The 23666-nt window shown below is 35.3% G+C and overlaps 5 protein-coding genes across 6 annotated transcripts; 1 reads left to right on the top strand and 4 right to left on the bottom strand.

The window, feature by feature from the left end:
* Nucleotides 1-711: 711 nt before the first annotated feature.
* Nucleotides 712-3260, bottom strand: LOC108851581 (tRNA A64-2'-O-ribosylphosphate transferase). The gene is made up of 7 exons (XM_018625033.2): nt 2861-3260; nt 2629-2789; nt 1714-2401; nt 1516-1619; nt 1316-1424; nt 1181-1240; nt 712-1094 (listed from the first exon to the last, which is right to left on the bottom strand). The coding sequence occupies exons 1-7, from the start codon at nt 3159-3161 to the stop codon at nt 925-927; spliced, it is 1593 nt and encodes a 530-aa protein (XP_018480535.1). The 5' UTR covers nt 3162-3260; the 3' UTR covers nt 712-924.
* A 5026-nt stretch (nt 3261-8286) lies between these two features.
* On the top strand, nt 8287-9530 carry LOC108832163 (mitogen-activated protein kinase kinase kinase 17-like). Its single transcript, XM_018605657.2, has one exon. The coding sequence runs from the start codon at nt 8327-8329 to the stop codon at nt 9377-9379; it is 1053 nt and encodes a 350-aa protein (XP_018461159.2). The 5' UTR covers nt 8287-8326; the 3' UTR covers nt 9380-9530.
* Nucleotides 9531-9600: 70 nt separating this feature from the next.
* Nucleotides 9601-13136, bottom strand: LOC108852013 (mini-chromosome maintenance complex-binding protein). Its single transcript, XM_018625496.2, has 13 exons — nt 12903-13136; nt 12202-12315; nt 11992-12099; nt 11767-11898; nt 11631-11672; nt 11417-11539; nt 11070-11306; nt 10867-10983; nt 10592-10794; nt 10373-10508; nt 10066-10293; nt 9910-9977; nt 9601-9829 (listed from the first exon to the last, which is right to left on the bottom strand). The coding sequence occupies exons 1-13, from the start codon at nt 13068-13070 to the stop codon at nt 9715-9717; spliced, it is 1791 nt and encodes a 596-aa protein (XP_018480998.1). The 5' UTR covers nt 13071-13136; the 3' UTR covers nt 9601-9714.
* Nucleotides 13137-14428: 1292 nt separating this feature from the next.
* LOC108832165 (potassium transporter 2) lies at nt 14429-18618 on the bottom strand. Of its 2 annotated transcripts, none has more exons than XM_057008912.1 (9): nt 18516-18618; nt 17639-17713; nt 17330-17564; nt 17002-17247; nt 16862-16915; nt 16527-16787; nt 16380-16432; nt 16117-16234; nt 14429-16036 (listed from the first exon to the last, which is right to left on the bottom strand). In XM_057008912.1, the coding sequence occupies exons 2-9, from the start codon at nt 17675-17677 to the stop codon at nt 14685-14687; spliced, it is 2358 nt and encodes a 785-aa protein (XP_056864892.1). In that variant the 5' UTR covers nt 17678-17713; nt 18516-18618; the 3' UTR covers nt 14429-14684. The 2 variants fall into 2 exon arrangements, with proteins under 2 accessions (XP_056864892.1, XP_056864893.1); XM_057008913.1 differs by lacking the exon at nt 18516-18618 and adding an exon at nt 18127-18145.
* Nucleotides 18619-21421: 2803 nt separating this feature from the next.
* Nucleotides 21422-22157, bottom strand: LOC108832162 (precursor of CEP15). The gene has a single exon (XM_018605656.2). It carries the CDS (start codon nt 22043-22045, stop codon nt 21740-21742), a length of 306 nt encoding a protein of 101 aa, XP_018461158.2. The 5' UTR covers nt 22046-22157; the 3' UTR covers nt 21422-21739.
* Between the last annotated feature and the right edge of the window lie 1509 nt (nt 22158-23666).

The following is a 23666-nucleotide window of genomic DNA, read 5'->3' as shown; positions in this document are numbered from 1 at the left end:
ATGATGACGACGATGCAGAACAACTATAACAACGCCATGACGGTGCCGCACCAAGAACATCAGTTGGATAGTTTTGGTCTTGATGGCTCTGAGGATTTGTTGTTTGACATTAATGAATTCTTGAATCTTGAGGGTGACGTCACTTAACAACCTGTCTTTCAAGCTCAAGATGTAGGACTTGCGGCTCAAGTGATGTTTACTTCCGAATCCGATTAAGTTTCTGTCTCAGTTTGTTATGTGCTCTGTTTTGCTGTTATGACCGAGGAATCATCTTTGTGTTTGTTTTCTTAACTTGCTGTGCACGAAAACCATTGTACAATCTCTCTTGATTTGATTAAATTTCATATTTCTGAACTATAATACTCTCCTGATTTATCTTTTGAGTAGTACTTCACTTGACTCAATGGTGTTAGTTTCTGTAACTATAGGTAGGATACATGTTTCCTTGGACCTGTACAGCATGTCTGAAGCTTGGCTTTCTCTCTAGTCTTCTTATGACCTAGTAAGGTTTCCAAGGATCCTCATGTGATGCTTGCCAAACTATTTTCATTATTTGATTCAACTTTTTTGTGCATCTCTATCTAGTTTTGCAATCCAGACTTGGTTGATCTTACATGACTGTTTCAGTGTACATATGTAGTAAACCGGTTTACAATGGTTTATAAAAAGCACATATGTTCAGTGTAATAATGATATGATTATGCGTATAAAAAGACAAAACAAATATATTTCATTACAAAACATCACAACTGTGGAACCATTACAAAGCTCTATTCTCATCATAATAGTCTGAGAAAAGAACATAATGCACTTAAAAAGACTTCAAAGACGACAAAATTTTCTGTTTCTTTCTGCAAGATGAATCTATATATGGAAGTCTTAAACAGCCATGAGGAACAACACACATGAAGAAGGCTTTCTACTTCATTCTTCAGAGTTTTCGGGTTGCGATGAAAGGAAACCAAAAACTTGCCTTAGATTCCCTCTAGATGGCCTAGCATTCACAGCGTATTTGCATATAAATATCAGCATCCGTCGCATTTCAAGTTTTGTAATACTCATTTCTTCAAAAGATCTTCCACCATCATAAGTTCCTGCATCACCACGACACAAAAACATTATAACACCAAAAGATTTCAAGTGTTTTAGATTAATATGTGTTTCAAGGTTATGACATTACCTTCTTCATTGAATAAGGATATTAAGATGGCCAAACATACACATACACTGATATCTTCCCCTATCATCACAAGACACAACATTATTAGTTACAATCATTGTTAGAACTTGCAACATTCCAAGAATACAAACTTACCGTCTTGACAACAAACTAAGAGCTTCTTCCCCATACTCATCTTCATCTTAGCAAAACTAACCGCGGTAGGGAGATTCTTTAGTATTGAAAACCTATCAAACTTTGAACCCTGGAGGAAACATATACACTTCTTATAATGATTCTGTGTTTTCAAGGAAGAGAAAATGTGTTCAGAGTTTGGTTTATTCTTTAAAGCATACCGTCATGGGTAGATGCAAATGCTCTTCAAGATGTGATGGAGGGACTGAGATTTGATTTTTATCGCAGTTTAATATGCAGCAGTCAATAGAAAACACCTTACTAGCTGCACCACAAAAAGCTTATAGTTAAGAGAACCAAAAGTTATGTAAAGAGAGTTATAACTATGCTTTATATAAGTTTTAGAAGTTAAAACTCACCTACTTGTGATGACCCAAGAGCAAGATTCGTTGATGCTAACCAAGATACTAAGCTTCCTTCATCACTATTCATCATCTCAACTCTAGGATTTGTTACACTAACAGATAAGGTTTCATCACTTTTGACTCCACTATTAGCTTTTGAGCTTTTGACAACAATCTGAGGAGCTTCTTGACCCCTCTGCGCTCTATACACTCTATCACTCTCAACAATCTCCGCGACTTTCTGGTTACACACTTCAGGTCCTGAGTCGATAAGATCATCAACGTGCGTCCAGAAAACACTAGGAGACAAACCTCTTGACCAACTCTCTTCATCATCGCCAGCACCAGGGATATAACTCCAACTAAACTCCGAGTTAGTTCTGTGTTGATGAACTTCACCAGAGTCAGACGCTGAGACAAGGATGAGAGGAGTGAAGTCCCATGACTCATGGTCTGGTACTTCATTCAACCATATGACTGTCTTCTGTGAAACCCAAAGAGGACGTAGAGGTTTCCTCAAGCATGTAGCTAGTGAAGCTATGTCAGCTCCACTCTCTTCCAACTGTTTAGTCCATTCATCTAAACGAGCTTCAATAGAGGCCTTCTCTGTCTTGGAAACCCACAGTGGCATATGTAAACTACAGTCCCATGTACCTAACAACTCTCTTATGCTGCTTTCACCATGATCATCACTAGTGAAACCCTATTCAAGAATATAGAAGAAAAGGTTGTAAATAGTGTTCTAAAAACCGGTCTAGACGGTGTCTTTTCAAAACTCAATTTAGGTATTAAAAAAAATGGTCTAGGCGTTTGTCTAATCAATAATCTCATATAAGCGTTTAACTATTGCTTAGCGATTTTTTTAACATTGGTAAATACAAAGAATGTACTAATAATGCAGAGAATGTGACATATGTAGATGTAACTCACTGCATCATTGAGATGATCATTAGTGTTACATAACCTCTTCAAGTGATTATATACTGAGCGGTTCAATACACAACACCATATTGGTATCGTTTTCGACATGCTATCTGGAAACCTCTTTCCTTTACGAGTTGAATCAATAATGATACAACCTCCTTTCTCTCCTATCCATTCAGAAAAAAAGGCATAAAGTTGATTCTCAAGATCATGAATCTGATCATGTATCAGTCATTACCAGCGAGAAGAGGAAGATGGAGGTTGAGACGAGAAGTGTTGAAAGACAAGTTGTTGGTATGACCATCGGTGGATTTGAAGTAGCATGTTGCATCGAATCTTGGAGAGTACCAGAGACCACAACGAAGGTTAGCTAAGAGAGGAAGTATCGGCCATAGGTTTGAGATCTCGTCGACGAAGAGGGAGTCTTGGTAGATTGATCTAAGAGCGTTGTAGAGGCTGTTGTCTCTTCTCTTTATACTTCTTGCAACTCTGTAAATACTATCTCTTGTAGTCCTTGGGGCTCCCTCGTTTTCAGCCATGTTTCTTTTTAGGACAAAACACAAACTCTGGCTCTATGGTCCTGACACAAGAAACTACAAGTACAAAGAGGGAAAGCGGCGTACCCAAAACGATGAAACAGAGGAAAAGTAAATAAGGGATAGGTTAACCAAACTAAACTAAAACACTGTTCTGTTTTTTTTTTCGGTTTAAATTAAAACTAGATTTTGACCCGCGCTTTGGAAGCCCGGAATATTTTACGATGAAAAATTTCACTAATAATTTAACAAATATTTTGGTAACTTTTAAAGAGTGTGTATTTAAAATATTTTTGCATTTAAATCAGTGTTTTTAAATTCAACCCGATTGTGATTATACCGGTTAATCCGGAGATCTGACAATTCAATTTAGGTTTTTAAAATATACATATTAAAAAAAATCACTAAAACCCGAGACTAACCGATTGAACTGATGGATGACCGATATGTAATCTAATTGGATTTAAATTGTAATAGTTTCATAATTTGTAATCTTATATCCAAATTTTAAAGTTTATTATTTTGCAATTTATGAAATTATAACGTTTCTACAAAATTTTAAAAAGAAAATGATATATATAAAATAACTAAGATTAATTATTATATTGTTTGGAAACATTGATAGTAATATAAAAATATATTGTTTGGAAACATTGATAGTAGTATAAAGAAATAAATATATTGTTTGGAAACATGGATATTAGTATAAAGAAAGGACATTAGTGATTTAATGTAGGTTTAACTATAAAGTATAAAAGTGTATTTAATTTAAAAACTTACAAAATAAATGTTAGGTCCAACAGAATGTTTCTGTTTTAATAAGATAGATAGTCCGTTTATAGGTACATTTCGGTTGGTTGAACAGAAAAAAGGGTACAGTTTGTTTTTTTGGGTTTACGTCATATTGGTTTGTTTTTAATTAATTTCTTTTTTTTTTATTTTAACTCATTTAAAATCCTTACAATCCAAGTAAAATTTATTGGTTTCTAAATCTAACATCTCAATTTTAATTAATGTTAGTAAATCCGGAAAAAATTCTCGGATTTGAATTTTTGTATTTTAACAAAGAAATCTACTTAAATCCATTATAATACAAATATATTTTTCATTTACTGAATAAGATTTGAATTAAAATCTATAAATCATAAAATCAATAATACATGATTTAATATGAAATTTAAAATTATAGGACAGATAGTACTTAATTTCGTTTGAACTTCTAAATCTATTTAAAATACATAAACCAATAATCTTCATTAAATCAAAGTAAAATTCAAATAAATAAAAAACTGAAACATGAATTCAATCCAAAGAAATTAAAATAAAGGGAATTAAGAAAATGGAACAACCTACAAATAAGGAAACAGTTAGTGTCGAGTAAGATTTATAATGAAATATGAGTGCGAATACAAAATCTATATTCACTTCAACTCAACTCAACTTAGGAATCTAAGAAAATTGTTTCCTACCAGGAACCGGAGTGTGAATCCCACCGACTTGTTCATTATAAATAGAGATTCAGCGAACGCTTCGTAATCAATACACCCTAAAGATCCAAATAGAGTTAAGAGAGTAACTAACAAGTCCCTATGGACATTAGGTAGTCTAAGATATTATCTCATATGTGGTGTGATGTGCTGTCACATTTGTTGGAAATGTTGGAAATGATGGGAGAGGTTGTTCGTCATGGTTAATAGTAGCTAGCAAGTCCTTATGCGTGTTTACCTCTCTATAATAATGTTTATTAAGACAGTATTTATGTTGTTCACTTGTTCTGTTGAAATTGCATGTGTGCCTGACCTTGAACTTGTTGTTTTGTTGAACTTGAAAAAAAAAAGAGATCGTAATGTGCATGCTGAGTTCATGATCTTTCTTGTTTGTTTCTATATCGGTATATAAATTTTTGATTTTGCTAATTATATTAGTCATTTATAATTCAGAGTTCAATTTTAATTTATGATAGTCTTTTCTATTCAAAATTTTCCATTCCTCTTTTCATTCTTGGTTGTATTTAATTTCTCCTATTGTTGTCTAGTAATAGTATTTTTTTTTGTATTTGTATGTACTTTGGTAAAAGAAAAAACATTGGTAGATCATATTCTTTTCAAGTGAAGGCAAAACTAACAACATTGTATAATTTTCTTTTGACAATATATAATTTAGTAAGTTGAAACTCAATTGTATCGGAATTCAACTGTTTCAAAAGATTAAATAAATATAATAGTGATTCTTAGGTTATCGGTTGTGTTGGTCTATCTGACTCGAATAATTAAATTGACATATCGTGTTGGCTTTTTTTTTTTTGGTCAAAACATATCGTGTTGGCTTTGATTTCCGACTCCTAGGTAAAGCATGCAATTTAGCTAGGACATGATCTTGGTTTTTTTTAAACAAAACACAAAAAATCGACAAGTTACCGTCTAATATAATTTGAAGATCGATCTAGTTCCTTTTATAGAAGAACAAAAGATATTTCAACTCAAATTTAATTATTATAATAAAACAATACATGTTTCTAGTCAACTAAGGAATTAACAAATATATTTCCTGGTATAAATAGCTAGAGAGTAGTTGATTACATCATATAATCAAATAGAGTTAATAGGTCCCTATGGTTATTAGGTATGAAGCGCCTTTATATGTCGAGAAACTTTCATTGCACACTATAGAATAAAGATAATTCTAATATCAAAATACAATAACCATACTTATTCAACTCAATCCATAAATCTAACCGAAACCGATTCCTATCAGAAAATGGATTGAAAATCGACCAATCGACCAATCATGGTTAATTGTAGTTATTTAATCACAGATAAAATATAAGAAAAATTGTCACGATCAATGAAGATATGAACAGAAAAAATAAATTTACTGTACTTTTGTAAACACAAACTAAAAGAAACGATAAAAAGATAGAAAGAAATGTGATAGGAAAAGTAGATATAAGTTCACTGAAAATTGTTTGTGTTCTTAGCCAAAGATCCTATTTATTTGTATTTCTTGAGGAGCTTCCAATCTACGAGATTACCACTTTTGAAGTTTCTAATGTGCATGCATAGTTCAATGATTCTTTTTTTATTGTCTCAATTTTGGTATATTAAAATTTTGGTTTTGCTAGTTATATTAGTCATTTATATTTTATTGGTCAATGTAGTCAAATTGTGAATTATACCATCATCATATAACCTATATTTCTAATTCAGTTCTAATTTATGTTAGTCTTCTTAAATCAAATTTCTCTTCCTCCTTTTTGGCTTTATCTAATTTTTCCAATAGTTGTCTAATTATAGTATTATTATAATTTTGTATTACTGTATGTTCTTTGGTAAAAAAACAATTGTAGCTAATATTCTTTTCGAGTGATGTCAAAACCGACGACCTTCTATCATATAATTGAAACTCAATTGTATTTGAATTCATTCAAATAGTTGGTGATGATCAATTCGTTTGAAGATCTTTTCTTTTATTAAAAAAACAAAGAATAGCTCAACCCAAATCAAAACATACAAATTTAATTATTGTATTATACAATATATTTCCCTACTCAACTCAGGAATCAACAAAATTGTTTTCTAATACTACAAGGGAGTGGAGTGAGAATCAGAATCCATATAAATAGAGAGTAGATGATCAACACTTCATAATCAAGAGTCCTATTGAGTCAAAGAGAGCAAAGATAGTAGAGTATGTAACTTGTAATTTGGTTTGTGTACTGATGTTTTTATTTATAAAATATATAAAATTAATTATTATTTTAATCTATGAACACAAATATAAAACAAAAATTAAAACAAAACAGATATAATAGTATATATACAAGATTCAAGTTTAAGTAATCAAATTCCTTATTAGTCCATTATATTACTCTCTTCATTTATCTTATATTGATTTACTCAAAAATTGTTTTAGCTCATGTTCTTTTCAAGTTAAGTCAAAATCAGTAACCTTGTATCATTCAATTGAAACTCAACTTTATTGGAATTCATGTGTTTTTTTTAAAGCTGATATTTAGGTTTGGGAAATTGTTTTTTAAGTAGTTATGTTAAGTTGTGACCAAAAAAAAGTAGTTATGTTAAGTTGGTCTGTCTACTTGCTATGCAAGAAAATCATTGGGTGTGTTAGTTTATTTCTTACTTAAATTAAAATGTGTGTTATTTTGTAATGTGTTACAAATCAAATTGGAATCGAATATATTGGTCAATCAAATTACACTTGTTAAAGTCTTGCTTAATATTGTGAACTAGCCAAGTTTTACTTACTACCTAAACTACGGTTCGTTTACTTTGCTGCAACCAAATCATTCTCCAATACCAGCAACGAAATTTTGCAACAAAAAAAAATTGTAGTAGACTCAATAAATTGATGATAGTGCGCACTCTGTTGCAACTTGGCACCTTGAACTCTGTTGGAACTGCAAATACAAATCTGCTTAACATACCTCTTTGAAAGTTAAATACGAAAATAAATTCATTCATCACTTTAATCAGATTTAGATATGAATTTGATATGGAATCTGCTGCTATTAAGGGTGAAGTATGATTTCCAATATTATAATACATACAGACTATCCTTATATTTAAGTGAAGTAAGAAAGTTGATATATCCACAACTAATAAAAATGGCAATGAAGCATATGCAAAAGATAGTATTTGGTTTATAAATATACTTTTGGCTGGGTTTATTTTTTTTAGATGGTTTGATTTTGTTTTTAGATGGTTTGATTTGGTTTAGTGGAAGATCTAACTGAAAGATATACAATAATTTGATTAATGGTGCATGTAGTATGCTTTAATTTCCAAATATATATGTACACACATATGTACATTTATATATTTATATAGTTAAAATATAAATTTATCCATAGTGTTGTTGGTTCGGTTTATGTAAACCGATGACAATTTCGGTTTTAAATCAAATCAAACCCTAATGTTACTAACACTAGTTATTTTATTATATTTAGTTAAGTTCACTTATCGTCTTGATTTTGGTTTCCTACTCCAAGCTAAAACATGCAACAACTTAATTATAATATTAAAATTAAATAACTATACTTAATCCAACTTAACTCAGGAATCCAAAAACAATTGGTACAGGGAGTTATGGTCAATTATAAATAGTGAGTAAATTAACACTTATTAATCAACACACCCTAAGAGAGAGTAGCTATGGATATTAAGTACGATGAACCTTTATACGTTCACGAACTTTCATTGCAAACTGTCCGTGTTCTTGGCCAAGGAGCCTTCGGTTCCGTGTCTCTCAAGGCTCACCCTGGCCTTGGCCTTTACGCGAAGAAAACATCTTCTATAAGACTCAAGGAGAATCTCAAGAAAGAGCTTAGGATCATGCTTTACTTCCGCAACCATCCTCGCATCGTTCAAGTCTCTAGTGATCATCTTCACTTAGGTATCCTCCTCAAAGATTGCTACATCTATATGGAGTATGCGTCCGAAGGTAGCCTAGACGAAGTTATATCATCTTTCGGTGGGAAACCATTGCCTGAGCACGTGATTGGACGCACCACTCGTATGATCTTACAAGGACTTGAAGCTCTTCACGAACACGGTTATGTTCACTGTGACCTCAAGCCAGAAAACATACTCCTCTTCCCTTCAACCTCTCTTGGGGACCCGTGGGATGCCAAGCTAGCTGACTTTGGTTTATCAAAGGAGCCTAATACGTATCATGTGTTGAAGTCTGCTGGTACGAATATGTACATGCCTCCGGAAGTTTCTGAGGATCCGGAGGGATTGGTCGGACCGGCTCTTGATATATGGTCGCTAGGGTGTGTGGTGTTTGAGATGTTTGGAGGTAAGTCAACACAGATGGAGGTGGGAGTCTCTTACGTGTGGAAGCTAGAACAAGAGATCTCTCCTGTGGCTATAGACTTCTTGAGGCAGTGCCATAAGTGGCATCCTTGGAATAGGGCTTCAGCAACTGAGCTCTTGAACCATCCTTTTATTATGCAGAGAGTCCCTCTTAGAGTTCCACTGCTAATCCCAAGTCCTACAAAAATACAGTACTTGGAACGTCCTTTGTTTACACCAAGGGTTCGTGGTCCATTGCCAACTCCGATTGGTCCTAGAAAAAGACAGCAAGAAGCTGCAACGATGGGGAAAGAAGCTCAAGGTTCGGTCGTGAAAGATAAATCAAAAGTGGAGCAGAACGATGTTGATAGTGAGGAATTGTTTATGTATGAGTTATGTAATAGTTGTTAAGCTAAACCTAGATAGGTTACAATTGAGCTTGTATGTTTACTTGATAGACAAGAAATCTAATAGCATTCTTAGTTAGGTTAAATTGTTTCATTACTTGCTGTGGAAACAAACAATTGTGAATCTCTTAATTTTTTAAAGTTTAAAGTGTACTACTCGGTTGATTACCTTGTGAGATTAAGGATGATTAAGTTTGTAAAATATATTTTTAAAAGCTCAAATCATTAGATAGGAAACCATTGTTTTCTTAATCATATAACTTAGTGTAGATTACAATATCCAAACAAGCTTACAAACCATAGTCTTATCTCGTTTCTTCAACCTAGAAGTGGCTGGTTTTACTTGAGCCTCTCCTTCCTAAGCCTTTCTAGCTCCAACACCATTTGCCAGTGCTCTAGTGAGAGCGTAGTCTCACCATAACTCACAGACATCATGCGAGCCATTGTCAACAATCTGCAGAAACCAACAAAACAAAATTGAAAACTAAAATTCCAAGTTTGATGAGGACAAAACTTCAAGGAAGGCTTTAGTACCTGCTCAAGTCTTGGCTGCCTAAACTACGATCCGTTTGTCTTGCTGCAACCAAATCATTCTCCAATACCTTCAACAACAGCAAAAAAAAAAAAATAGTAATAAGACTCAAAAGTTTGATAAAACTGTTGCCATAGATTCTAACACAAGACTCTCACCTGCTGCAACTCTTGCCCAATGGAGTGAGACATCGATTTGCAAGTAGCTAGGTAACACCTCCAAGCTTGTGCTGTTTCTAGTGTGATGACTTGCAAAGGATTCACTTGGGAAGGTTGAAAAGGTAGAACCATATCAGCAGGCATTATGTTTGATTTCCCCTCTGAGAAGATGAGCATCTGAGCATCAGTGGCCATTTCCATTTTATAATACTGGAAATCATACTCCACCTGAAATAGCACAGCAGATTCATTAATTCATATCTGAATCTGATCAAAGTGATGAATGAATGAATGAGATTGATTTTACCTTCTGACACTCCATGAGGTTTTTAAGCAGGTTTGCATTCTCAACTCCAACAGAGTTCAAAGTGCCTGGTTGCAACTCTGTTTCGTCTAATATCAAGTGTGTGCCATCAGCAATTTGTAGAACTCCAGGCACCAATCTGTGTCATAAAAAACAGATAACATGATGGTCTCTCACTCCTCTCAGGAAACTAATGATTCAAAAGCTCTTATGGATTCTTACCTGTTGGTTCCATAGTCTTTCTTGGGACCGAGGGACGCAGTGTTGAGATACTCAGTAGTAAGTGGTATAGATTGTGTGAATGGTAAGAGGCTTTTGAGGGCATCTCTGAGCTGTGTGCCGAAGATAGACATGCTTTCTTTATTAAGGTGTGTGAGATTAAGCGAAAGCTTCCCAACAGCAACGTTATCTACTCTTCCATGCACCTATACATCAAAGGATTAGCAGAGAGAGCTGACAAGAAGAAGAAAAATGTGTTACACTGTAAACTAAATTACCTTAGACAGAAGATGCAACAATAGTAGCTCTGATGCAATGTGATCATTACCAAGTAGACCGGTAAGGTACTTCATCAAACTGTCTCTTATCTCTTTGAACATTGGAGGGGATTTAAGCTGCCAGATGATTAAAGTAACAAGAGATTTGAGAAAATATATGAGATCAAGAGCTATGGAATTTTTTTTTAAATGGTGGTACTTGCCTCTGTTAACAAGGAAGAACCATGCAGGAAATGTTGTGTTTCAAGCTTCCTGTGGACAAGACAATGGAGGCGTGGGACCTTTCCAGAGGGCATCTGAACAGATTCAGCTTCGGAAAAATCATCAGTGCTGGCATCAGGTGAATCCATATCCATCATAGTATTTGGATCGAAAGTCAGCACTCCAAGGAACTCAACCACATCGTTTAGCTTCAAGTCTGACTCTGGAGAATCATAAACCTGTGTGGCCGCATATGAACATTCTCAACAAACTATTCTTTGCACTTAGGTGTATGTAGTATACATGTTAATGGATTAATATAAAGGAGCAAAAAAATCCAAATATTCACCTTCACAAGACAAGGGAGAGACTCTGTGCTAGTAGCAGGTGGAAGAACAGAACTCTGTGGAGCACCATCAACAGTCCTAGGAACCTGACATTCTGAAGCTGAAGAGGTACCTTCCCCTGCTTTCTGATAAATATCAATGCCGAAATGAATCAGAAATAAGAAAAGGTTTGACAACTTTGTGGGTTGTTACACAACTAAGAGACTAAATCCTTACCATCTTTTTGAAAGGTGAGCCACTAAGCCCTGCTTCAGAAGTCTGCAATGGTGGCTTAAGTAAGTTATTGACACAACACAAAAAATCAACAGGTATAACTGCGACTAGATCAGAAATAATGTGAGACTAAACTTACGTTTGAGTCCATGGAATCAGTCATTTCTTCATCAACCCTCGCACGTTTCTCCCTATTTTGGCCAGTGAGATCCAAAAAGCGGTTCTTGAGCTCCACGGAAGAACATTCAGTCCATTGGTTTTGTCCTGGAACCTACATTGCAATAAAGTGTTATCATGTTTAAACATCTTTGACATCCCCAGCAATAACAATAACAAATAAAGGTCAGTATAAGAGAAAGTATACAGGAACACAGTAGAGTAGACGACGCTCCCACACTTGCATATTAGAGGTAGAAGCGTCAGGAAACTGGGAAACATCACTGTACTTATTGGTTCTCCACGTTGATTCATCCTTAACAGAGTAGAAAAGAAAAAAATAATTAAAGTTAATTGAGAAACAAAGATTCCAACACATCTTTAGTAGAAGAAACCATCACATATATACTACACATACCTTGTAAGCACCAGCATAGAATTCATTCCCAAGCATGTCCTGTATCATTCCACGGAACCGAACAAGAGTGTTGGGCTGCACCCATTTGATACTTGACGAATCAAGAATTGGAACCTACAGTGAACACACACAAAGCTGATTTGGTTAGGAACACAACCACAAACTACAGTAAAATTTCCACCTTTTCTGTCCTCAAAATTGATATATACGAGTTGGGTCAATTACACAACATGAATACATATTCAACTGCCCTAAACCCAATCTGTGGATAGACCACAAACTCAAATAAGCTGATTGCGTTAAGACACAACCTCAAACTACAGTAAAGTTTCAACCTTTTTGTCCTCAAACTTGATATAGAGTTGGGTACATACACATTGCGAACCCAATTGCCCTAAACCCAAATCAAATTTACCAAAACTCAAAGAAACTGGTTTAATTAGGACACAACCTCAAAACTAGTTTCAACCTTTTTTGTCCTGAAAATTTGACATACGCAAGTTGGGTCAACACACATCATGAATCGATACTCAATTGTCCTAAACCCAAAGAAACTACAGTAAAGTTTCAACCTTTTTGTCCTAAAAACTGATAATATACAATTTGGGTAGTAATTAGAACAAAACCCAAAACGAGAAAGGCAAAAACTTTGTGTATACGGATTTATACTTACTTACAGTAAAGAGTTAAAAGAAACCCACCTGGGAGATTGCAGATTCGTCGGAGAAGTAGTGACGGAACAAATCGGCGACGCCCCAGTCTTTTCCGTGAGACGACGTCGGATCGTATCCCGAAGAGAGAGCGTTACCGAAGGAGAATCGGACAGCTCCCAGAGGGTTAGTCAGACAATCGTAAGCTGGTCCTCCCATATCTCCCGATCTTTTGCCAAGTTCTTCTACGAATCAGTAAAAAGGATAGAGATGATGAACGCTGGAGTCTGCTTATAGGGCATTTTGTCAAGTATATAGTTGGGCCTTTCCCGCCATATCTGCTAGGTTTTTCCCGCCATCCTCCACCTTAAAACGTAGCGTTTTGTGGTCTAACGAACAGTGGATAACATATTGATACTAATTAGTATTATGATGCTCCACCTTAAATCATTTTTTTCTCCATCAAGATTTTTGATAATATAAAAAAGGTCGAAGCCCAAACAAATTACAAAGCTCAAACCAACTGGACATTACACAGAGCCTCAAAAAGGCCTAAAACCCAACTTGAGAAAACCCTAGACCTACATTCGGTTCACCGACGCCGCCTCGCAGATCTACTTTTAGATATGACGGACACGTGTAACAATCCTCTCCTTCAAGGAACACGTGTCGCAAGACTAGTTACATCTCAACTTCTTCTCGCCATGCCAGCGACCCAAACCACGAAACACCGGACCACACCAGAGCTCTAGAAATCTACCTCTCATCACCGTGCAACTCTTCAAACTCGAGGGAAACTAAGGATGGAGAGATTCATTCGCCAAGACAATGTCTCATCTACTATCAATCGCCGGAACCCGCCCACGAGGAAGCTTCACACTACACTTCATCATTCCTACCGGAAAACATCCCTCATCCTCCGACGAGATCTTTTTCACCAAACTCACAAACGAAATCACTTAAATGAAAACCTAAAAGCATTTATCGGGACCACAAGCCAGCGGCGAAAGGCAAAAGATACCTTTTCTCCCCGGATACAAAGCCGACGACGGTGAGGCTGTGAGAACCTCCACCACCCGGAAATTTGACTGGTACGCAGAGCTGAAGAAGCCTCCGTTCCCCGAAAACTTTAGCGGCGACGGTGAAAACTATCGGAGCCTCCACTTCCTGTAACAAAAACCTGGACACAAAAAGGATCGGTGTCGTGAACCGTCGTCAGATCTCCTCACCGCGAAACCAGAAAGAGGCGAGATATAATCTAAATCATTTTTTTCTAACAGTAATTTTTTTTTGACATCTTTCTAACAGTAATTTATTTATTATAAATTATTAATACTATTAAAAATAATTATACAATAAATAGTTTTACCTATTTTGTATGAAAATTTAGATTAATTGTATCAGAAGACTAAAGCTGTGGGAATAGCAAAGTCCACATTTCTGCTTGCACTATGTTTTTTTTTTTTTTTGCTAACAAGCTTGCACTATGTTGCATGCTTCTTATAAGTTTTCTTCTACATAAAAGATAATAAAATCATATTTTCTGGAACTTGAAACTCATACTGAAGGTATTAGTAAACAATTAATCAAACCATATACTAAGGAACTTTTACCATAAAATCAACTTAATATAGTTGATTCACTGATATCAAACTCTTATCTAAACAAGTTTTCGGACAAAGGCTTTGCTGAAAGTTTGACACCCCAAACTGTCACAAACACACAGCGATGATGTCCGAAGTATAAACCACAACAACAACACAAAGCTAAAAAACATCACGAATTTACTTACAACACACGAATTAGGTTGCTTTTTTTTATATAATAAATAACTCAAATGACATAAACCATACCGACTTCTAAAAGAGAAACCGGCGGTACCTTGAGCGCCACGTCAGGTCCTCTACAGTTCCTCCTCAAGAAGTTATAACCGAAATTAACAGCCAACCTCTTCATCACCGACGAACCTTGCTTCGCCTTCACATGCGAATGCCCCAATATAAACGCCGTCCCCGCCTCCTGCGCCGCCACCAGATCCATCAGCTCGCTCCTCAGCTCCGCCTCCGCTTCCTCGTCCTCCTCCTCTTCCACAGCAAACCTAACGCGCTTTACGGTCGTTGTGGTTGGTGGCGCCGCCATCTCTATCACGTCCTCCATGCTCTCAACGGTGGTGAATCCGATGGAAACGCTCTCCGGCTGGAGATTCTCTTCTATCTCGTACGCTACTGTCCCTATCACAGCCAGTCTCGACTCGCTCGAGGACTCGTTGGACCTGACCGTGTCCTCCTCCTCCTCCTCTCGCGTCGTTGTTCTTCTGTGCCAGTCGTAGCGTATGAAGTCACCAAGCTTGCTCACGAGCTCCGTCTCGAACGAGTCCACGTCTTGATGAACATCACGGTAACCGTACCTAACAATGCATCTGTAAGAACGATGGTCCACAGGCCCAACACGGCCCACTAAGTACCTCTCGGCTGCTGGAACGAAAGGAACAGGGACGGACTTGACGCAGACGAAGACGAGGACTCGGTGGAAAGCAGGGAGGTTGGTGACGAACCGAGAGAAGTTCGCCGGGATCCCTGAGGTCAAGTCCGTGAAGACCAAACCTATACCAGGAACCCTAGAGATCCCTAGGCTTGGCCCTAAAGCAAGAAGCCACTCTAGAGAGACTTTGTTCTGGAGATCGAACTCGTACTTCTTGATGGTTGCGTAGTGCCAGACGAACATGATGATCATGAAGAAGAGGGATAAGAGGATGGGGAGCCACGCGCCTTCGCGGAACTTGGTGAGCGAGGCTGAGAAGTAGAGAAGCTCTATCGATCCGAAGAAGAGGAGGAAGAGGAGAGCTAGTATCGGCGGCTTGTGCCAGCATAGAACTATGACTAACGACATGAGACATGTAGTCACTAGCATCACGGCCATCACGGCTAAACCCGACGCGTTTCCGAGGTGTTTGACGTCTCGGAAACCGATGGTGACGGCGATGCAGAGGACCATGAGCATCCAGTTGATCTCGGGGATGTAGATCTGGCCGTGGATCTTGTCTGATGTGTGGATGACTTTGACTCGTGGGAAGCATCCGAGAGACTGGCTTTGGTTTATGATTGAGAATGTGCCGCTGATGATCGCTTGGCTTCCCACAACGGAAGCGAGGATTGCTATCATTAGCACAGGCCAGTGCACACATTCTGATTTATCAAAAAACCAATAAAAGAATCAGTTTCTCAAATGGAGTCAAGAGTTTGAAAACAAAGGTAAAGATGCTGACTTGGCACGGAGATGTAGAATCCAATGGCGTGAGCAGAGTTGTGATGCTGTGATAGGTAAGCAGCTTGTCCCATGTATGCTAATATTAGAGCTGGATAAACCAAGAAGGTAAACGCAATCTACAACCAAAACAAAACACACAGAATCACTCGTCTAAACCGATTTTTAGAACACTGAGTAAAAGCAAACTAAAATAGAAACTTGTCATTCCTCTAGACCGATTTTTAGAACACTGAGTAAAAGCAAACTAAATTAGAAACTTGCCTGAATTGCAGCATAGTTGAAGTGACCAAGATCAGCAAACATGGCCTCAGCACCTAAAACAAACAAAGACTCAACAAGTTTTAAACTGCCTGACATTTTTCAAATTTATGAGTAAAAACAGATTTTGTGATTAGTAATATAACTCACCGGTTATACACAACAAGATCCCACCAAGAGACATCCATCCACTTACTCTGGTCTTCCTCAGGAACATGAACATGTATTTAGGAGAAAGAGCCTTGTAGACATGAGGATTCCACTGTATTATATTGTACAAGCCGATACCGCTTATACAGAGAAGCCATGTGAGGACAATAGGCGCGAAAACAAAACCAACACGGTGTGTTCCGAAATGCTGAAGCGCGAAAAGGCAGACTAGTATGAAGCATGTTATAGGAATCACTGCATCTGCAAGGAAGGAAACCATAGATCATTCAGTAAGAACTAAAGGTAAACATTAAACAAAGACATTGTGTACTTACATTGGTGATGTTCTTTGGACATATTCATCTCAAGACCTGACACAGCAGAGAAAACTACATACAAGAAAACACAAAAGATTATAAACTGTTTCAGACAGTAATTAGACATAGACACAGAGAGAGAGAGAAGCTAAGGTTACCGGAGATAGCTGGAGTGAGAAGTCCATCTCCGATGACCATACAAGTCCCGAGAAGAACCAGAAGCAGCAAAGCAGTGTGTAACCACTTGTGCTTCTCAAGATATCTCTTCACGCAAGAGTCATGGTTCTTCTCCGGCGGATGCTCCAGTTTATAAGTGGACAGCGCCTCATCAGCCACTTGCCGGTTTGGGAGGAGGCTAACTTTGACATGACGGCAAATGAGTGAGTACAAAGCAAAAGTTCCACCTGAGACACACAAAAACTTAACATAAGCAACGAGAGAGTCTGAGACATATGTCTGTCTGAGAGAGTCTCTGTCTCTCACTACCTTCTCCATTATCATCAGCACGAAGGACAATGAAGACATACTTAAGCAAAGGGACCAGAGTAAGAGTCCAAAAGACAAAAGACAGAACACCAAAGATCTCTTCGTTTGTCTCGGAGTGACGAATGTCTTCAGCGAAAGTGCTCTTGAAGACGTAAAGAGGAGAAATACTCAAGTCTCCATAGACAACACCAAGACTCTGGTAAGCAAGAAGCATAACAGACCTCCATGACTCCTTCTGCACACAGTTTCTAAAAACCTCATCAGAAGAGTCCTCACAAACAAAATCTAAAATACTAAAATCAAACAAACCTTCTTAGAACCACAGCATTTCCCAAAATTGAGATCCATGGCTTGTTTACTCAAAACCTCTTCAGCCTAAAGAACCTGGAAACAGAAAAAAAAGTGATTTCTTGAATCTCATCCAAAGAAAGTTTGGTAATTTGGGAAAAAGGGGGAAAAGGAAGAGTCTTGTCAAAAGCCAAAGAGAGTGAGCAATTAAAGAAGACAACTCAACAATGTTTTTCCAAAACCAAAACAAAGTAGGTCACATTCACGCACATGCTATCTATTATCTGATTGGGATTCTTTTTTTACCCAAAATTAAGATAAACCCACAAGCAAAAGAGCCATTAAAAACCCTAAAGCTCTAACCTTTTTTAACAATGAGAGAACCCACCAGCAAAACAAAAAAAATCAATTGACTTCACACAAAGCATCAAGCTTTTTAAGCTATAAATGGTGTAAAATTAAGATAAACCCACAAGCAAAAGAACCATAAATAACCCTAAAGCTTTAACCTTTTTCAACAATGAGAACTGAATCCACCAGCAAAATTAAAAAAAAAAAGAAAATCAATTGACTTCACACAGAGCATTAAGCTTTTTAAGCTATAAATGGTGTAAAATCAATTATTAGCTTTATTGCCTCACAAGCCCACATTTGTAATTGTTTCCACTTACAGAAAATTTTGGTAAAGTTTCGATTTTTTTTTTATTTTTTTTGAGAAATGGAGCGAAATGAAAAAGATAAGAAGAGCTCACAGCCTCTCCACATGCTTGAAAGAGCAAACGTGGCGAGAATCATTTACAGGTGAAGAGACACAAACACGTGAGTGATAGTTACATCTTTTACGAAAAGAAAATTAAAAATAAAAAAATGCTCTTTTTCATTTTCTCTACTTACTTACCAACAGAGTTTACGCCATTGATGCAGCTCCAGATTTGTTCATCGATTGAAAAAGAAAACCAAAGTTTTTAGTTTTTTTTTTTCTGTTCAAAGGTTTCAGTTTTTCAGTTGAGAGCAACGAAGGGCCTTTCGAACACTTATGTGTCGTGTTGACGTAAAATCAGTAATTTTCTAACCAATCTTTTCTTTTCTTTTCTTTTCTTTTTTTTTCTCTTTTTTGGTTAAAGATGTGGAAAACGCGTTTTCCCTTGTAATTATTAAAAAAATTAGTAGTAATTGGTTTCTATAATAATTAATAACTATTCAAATTACGTTTTTTATTTCTACATTTTTTATAAAGAGGTTACTGGTAAACTGAAAATAATGGTAGATTAAATAGATTATAATGCAAAGATATTAATGAAAAGGTATATCAAAAACAAAGTATTTAAGATTTTTACCATTAATAAAAAATAAATAAAATAGCAGGATATAGAATCATTGAATAAAATAAGTCTTTATACAATTGTAAACCTTTTAAGTGGTTTAATGGCATTATCCTTTGTATCTGAAACATCTATTTAATTTTTTGCTTTTAAAAAAAAATCAACATCTAGCTTTATTGATGTAAAGTCTAAATAAGATTATTTTGTGCTTTTTGATAGAACATAGAGGAATGAAATAATTTAAAAGATATCTTTTTAGAGATTTTTCCTTTTTCTGATCTTTTCCAATTTTCAAATCTAAATCACATCATAAGTACCAGGAAAAATCTCAAAAAGAATTAGAAATATATTCATTTGTTTTAAAAAGATACCTATTTAAAATATTTCACATGTATTAAAAAACATATTAAAACTATATTGTTTTGTGAATAACAATTTTTAATAATTTTTAACCAATAGAAATCTAATAACTACCGTTAAATTTTTGGAAATTCATAATTTTTTATTAATTAATACATTAAAAACGTAAAATATATATTTTTTTAATAATTTTTAACTAGAATATGTATTTTTTGAAAGGGAAGGAGTATGTGTTTGAAAATGTTGAATTTAAAGTCATTGATTGGTGCTCCTTTTTCAGTTTTGCTTTAATTTTATGTTTCTTTCTATCCCTTTAGTTACGTGTTTCAGAAGTTCAACCTTTATACATTCAACTGCCACTTACAAAAAAAAAATAGATTTGTATATATCTCGACCACTTTCTCACTTTTGACATTATTGTAATCAAACAGTTACAAAACTGGATCGGAATACGATTCCTAATCGATTCAGCTTGCTCTTCACAATCAATCTTCTAGTATTATATCATTTTAAACATCTAGTAGACTGGTCGGTGGATTCAGTGCATGCTTAAAGGGACATTCCACCCAGTCATATAATGTATTAGTATTATATGCATGCGAATATGTGATGCATGACGACAAATCACTCGTTCACACCAACATTGGTGTTATAAGAAGCAAAAGACCAAATGTATATATATTATACCGTCCCAAGCTTCATACGTGATTTTGGGAATGGTGTACTTTTCAGTTTGGTGTATGCATCACTCAGACGTAGACAACATATGTTCTCTCCTTTCTTTTATGTACAAGACTTGTATACTGTACTGAAATGCAAAACTTGCGAGTAATGGTGGTGAACATACAAAATATTATTCCCTCTATTTCAAATTATATGATATTATAAAAATGTCATGTTATTTTAAAATATAAGATATTTTGAGATTTTAACGTTAGTTTTAATTTTATTAGAAATTTTTCAATCGATAAGGTTTTTTCTGTCGTTTTTGTAACTGTTCGAATGATTTTAAAATTATGTCTCTAGAAATGATCTTTTAGAAGAATGTAGATTTTTTAATTTTTTGCGCATTACTCTAAAACATTTATATATGAAACGGAGAAAGTATGAAGTATAGAGATCAAAATCTATTTTGAAATATCATCAAAATTAAATATATATATATATATATATATATATATATATATATATATATATATAATAAGAAGAGGGCAGAGATTAACGGTATGAGGGGTGCTGAAAATCACATACGACACGATAACTTCCCATAGGGGATTTTAGACAGGCACCCCTTTTTGAATGCTCTGAAGCCATATCTTTTTTTAATAATTTTCGCTATTATAGTTTGCGAATTATTGAATTAATACAACTTGTCTTGGTTAGTGGTTCAAGAGTCAAGAGTTTATCACTGGTACAGTGTTCTTTTTGTCCCTGATAGTAATAGATTATGGGAGAATAATAATGAAATTGCTTCTTTTTTGGGTCAAGTAATGAAATTGCTATGCTTTTTAAATAGTGACTGTGTATCTGTCCGCAAACTCTCTTATGGTATTAGAATCATTCAGTTTGTTGGTGTTAGAATCATACAGTTTGTTGGTCTAAAATTTACTTTGCGTGTTTTGCTATTTAATTAATTTATCATCTTATTTTGAAGGAACATTCATGAAGGTGTAATTCACACAATAACTCCCCATGTGAAAGTTTTTTTTAGAAAAAAAAAACTCCCCCATGTGAAAGATTTTATGTGTGTTATATGCTTTATTAACGGCCCATAGTCATAACTTGTATAAAGTATAATTGTCGTTGTTAGTATAATTTGTAAATACAACTCTTGGTGAAGGTTCAAGTCTTCAAGAGTCATAAAAGTCAAAACTGTACAACTGACACTAACTATGGCACTGTTCTTTTTGTTACCAACTGACGGAATGTTTTTGTGTTTTCCTCCTTTTCAGTCTCAATAGTATTGTTGGAAACTATATAATATATAGGATTAATATATTACTAAATACTAGTTTAACCCAATTTGGTTCGTCTGTTGTTCTATGTATGTAAAAACTAAAAACTAAATAATTCACACTCTAATAAAAAATAGAAAAGGACTTAAGGAAGAAAAGCATGGAAATTATATTAACTTTTATGTAACATCTTTTAGTAAGCGAAAACATTTTTACAAAGGACAAATGCAGGTTTATCTAATGAGTACTATTACATACATACAAGAAACTCTCATCAACACAAGGAAATGAAGGCAATTCAATAGGAGTTCATCACTTTGAAAGACAATAAAAATGAAAAAATGGAAAAGCAACATAAAATGATCATACGGAGACGACCTTATTACAACAAAAACATATATAAACAAGTAAACATGTATGTATAAATATATATAGCGCAAAAAGTGTATATATGTGTGTATCACTATACACATGAAAACGTATTATCAGTGGCCAATACCGGGGCTTGGAACATCGCCTTGCCTTTTATAGATATCATCATCATAATCAGGCACTGGTGGTGATGGTGATGCTAATGATGCTCCATCATGATAATCACCTGAATAATCAACTTTCAAGTTTGTAGCCATCAACTTCCTGCTCTTCATCGCCGGGGAGTACTCTCCGCCATACAATACTTCCGTCTCCGATCTAGTATTGCCTCTCGTACTCAACCCAAGAATCAATGGAACTTCGGAGATGAGTAAGAAAGAGAGTAATAAAACGTGAAGATTAATCTTCCTTGCATCCATTTCTGCAGCTATATATACCTTTAAGATAACAATAAAATCAAATGGTAAATAAGAGGATTCGTGTATATGGGGTTTTTCTTCTTCTTCTTGTGTTTAGGGTAAAAGAAGAGAATGTGATGTTGTATATAAATATCATGTAAATAACTATATAAGAAAAGAAACATTGAATTATTAAGTTAGGAGGGCCAATTAACTTTGTTGAAATTGGCAAACAATGGGCATGATGGATTCATAACATGGCCATTTCTTACTTTTAAGTTTCTTTAATTTCTTTATGTTATCTTCTTTTTTTTTTTGACAACTTATGTTATCTTCTTTTACTGTAATGATCCATCATTGCATGCTTTGTTCTATGACAAGTCGTATAGTTGTTGGTGAATTGATAAGACGACATATAGATGGTGCGAGGCTTTTTAATAATGTTGATCTAAATCAATGTACCGTTAACAAACTTTTCAAAAGATTCATTGACCACACAGTTTATCTGAGACATTGGATTGTTTCTCATTACTGAAAATCAGTATCTTCTTGAAGAGTTTAAGCGTAACTAGAGGAACTCATTTGCACGAATTAACTTAATATTTAAATTTGATCGTATGTTATCAAATAGCAACGTAAACAAAGGAGACACTTGCTATTATTTGCCAATGCAGACTGAAGAAGTAGCCCAGATAGCGGAAAATTCCTTATAAAATTGTTCCATTTTCTTATACGAGCATGTGCCACTCGAACCTTCAAGTGTAATGTATGTTCTATGGTTGTGATTGGTAATTTATAGAGTAAAAGAGAGAAATACCAAAAGTGAAAATGAGAGGAAAATAACGAAGTGGGAAAGAGAAGAAATGAAAAAAATGTGTTAGTCCCATTAAATCTAGAGTAACAATGAGTGTATGTTTTTCTTTGCTTAAATAGTAACTTAGAGGAGAGATAATTCTATTGAGTGGTAAAATTTTAGAGTAAACAAGAGTAATAAGTTTTTCACCTCTTTTATTTACTCTAACCACTATTCAGTCAGACTCATATTATTTTGTATATGATTAGCGGTATTCATCTCAAATATCTAACCTTCTAGCCACAGAAGAAGTTAATAATTACGTTGCTCAAATTTTAATGATGGTGTCTCGTTTAGAAAAGCGCTAGTACAAGTTAATAAGAATGTTACTATAATAGACACGTAGGTAACATCGGGACCCTATTTTCATTATAATAAGAAGTGGGGGCTGAAAGAAATTTAAAATTTATTAAATTTCAACAAATAAAGATTGATTAATGCGTTACTATCTACATAAATTAATAACAACTATCTTTTTGTTCTCCACTTCGCTGCTTTGTAATTAACTCTGTTCTTTTCTCTCTAGGATAAGAGCTCCATCTTCTCACTAAAAAGCACCGGCGGTGATATCTGTTTTCGGCCGACTGCGAGACTTTCGGCGACGGCCGGAAACAGATATCACCATCGGTCTAACTTCTCCTTTTCTTCTTTTTGTGCTCGGTTTTTTGCTTTTATGTTTGTGTTTTTCTTTGCTTCCGGCGACGCATCTCTCTTTGGTGGTCGGCCGACTTTGACTCCGGCGTTGCGCCTTGTCTTTTCAGGGCGAATTACCGGTTTCTACCTCCGCAT

The sequence above is a fragment of the Raphanus sativus genome, chromosome 4 (assembly GCF_000801105.2).
Source record: "Raphanus sativus cultivar WK10039 chromosome 4, ASM80110v3, whole genome shotgun sequence".
Classification (NCBI taxonomy): domain Eukaryota; kingdom Viridiplantae; phylum Streptophyta; class Magnoliopsida; order Brassicales; family Brassicaceae; genus Raphanus; species Raphanus sativus.
The sequence above is the reverse complement of the archived record's forward strand: the minus strand, read 5'-3'. Positions and strand labels throughout refer to the sequence as shown.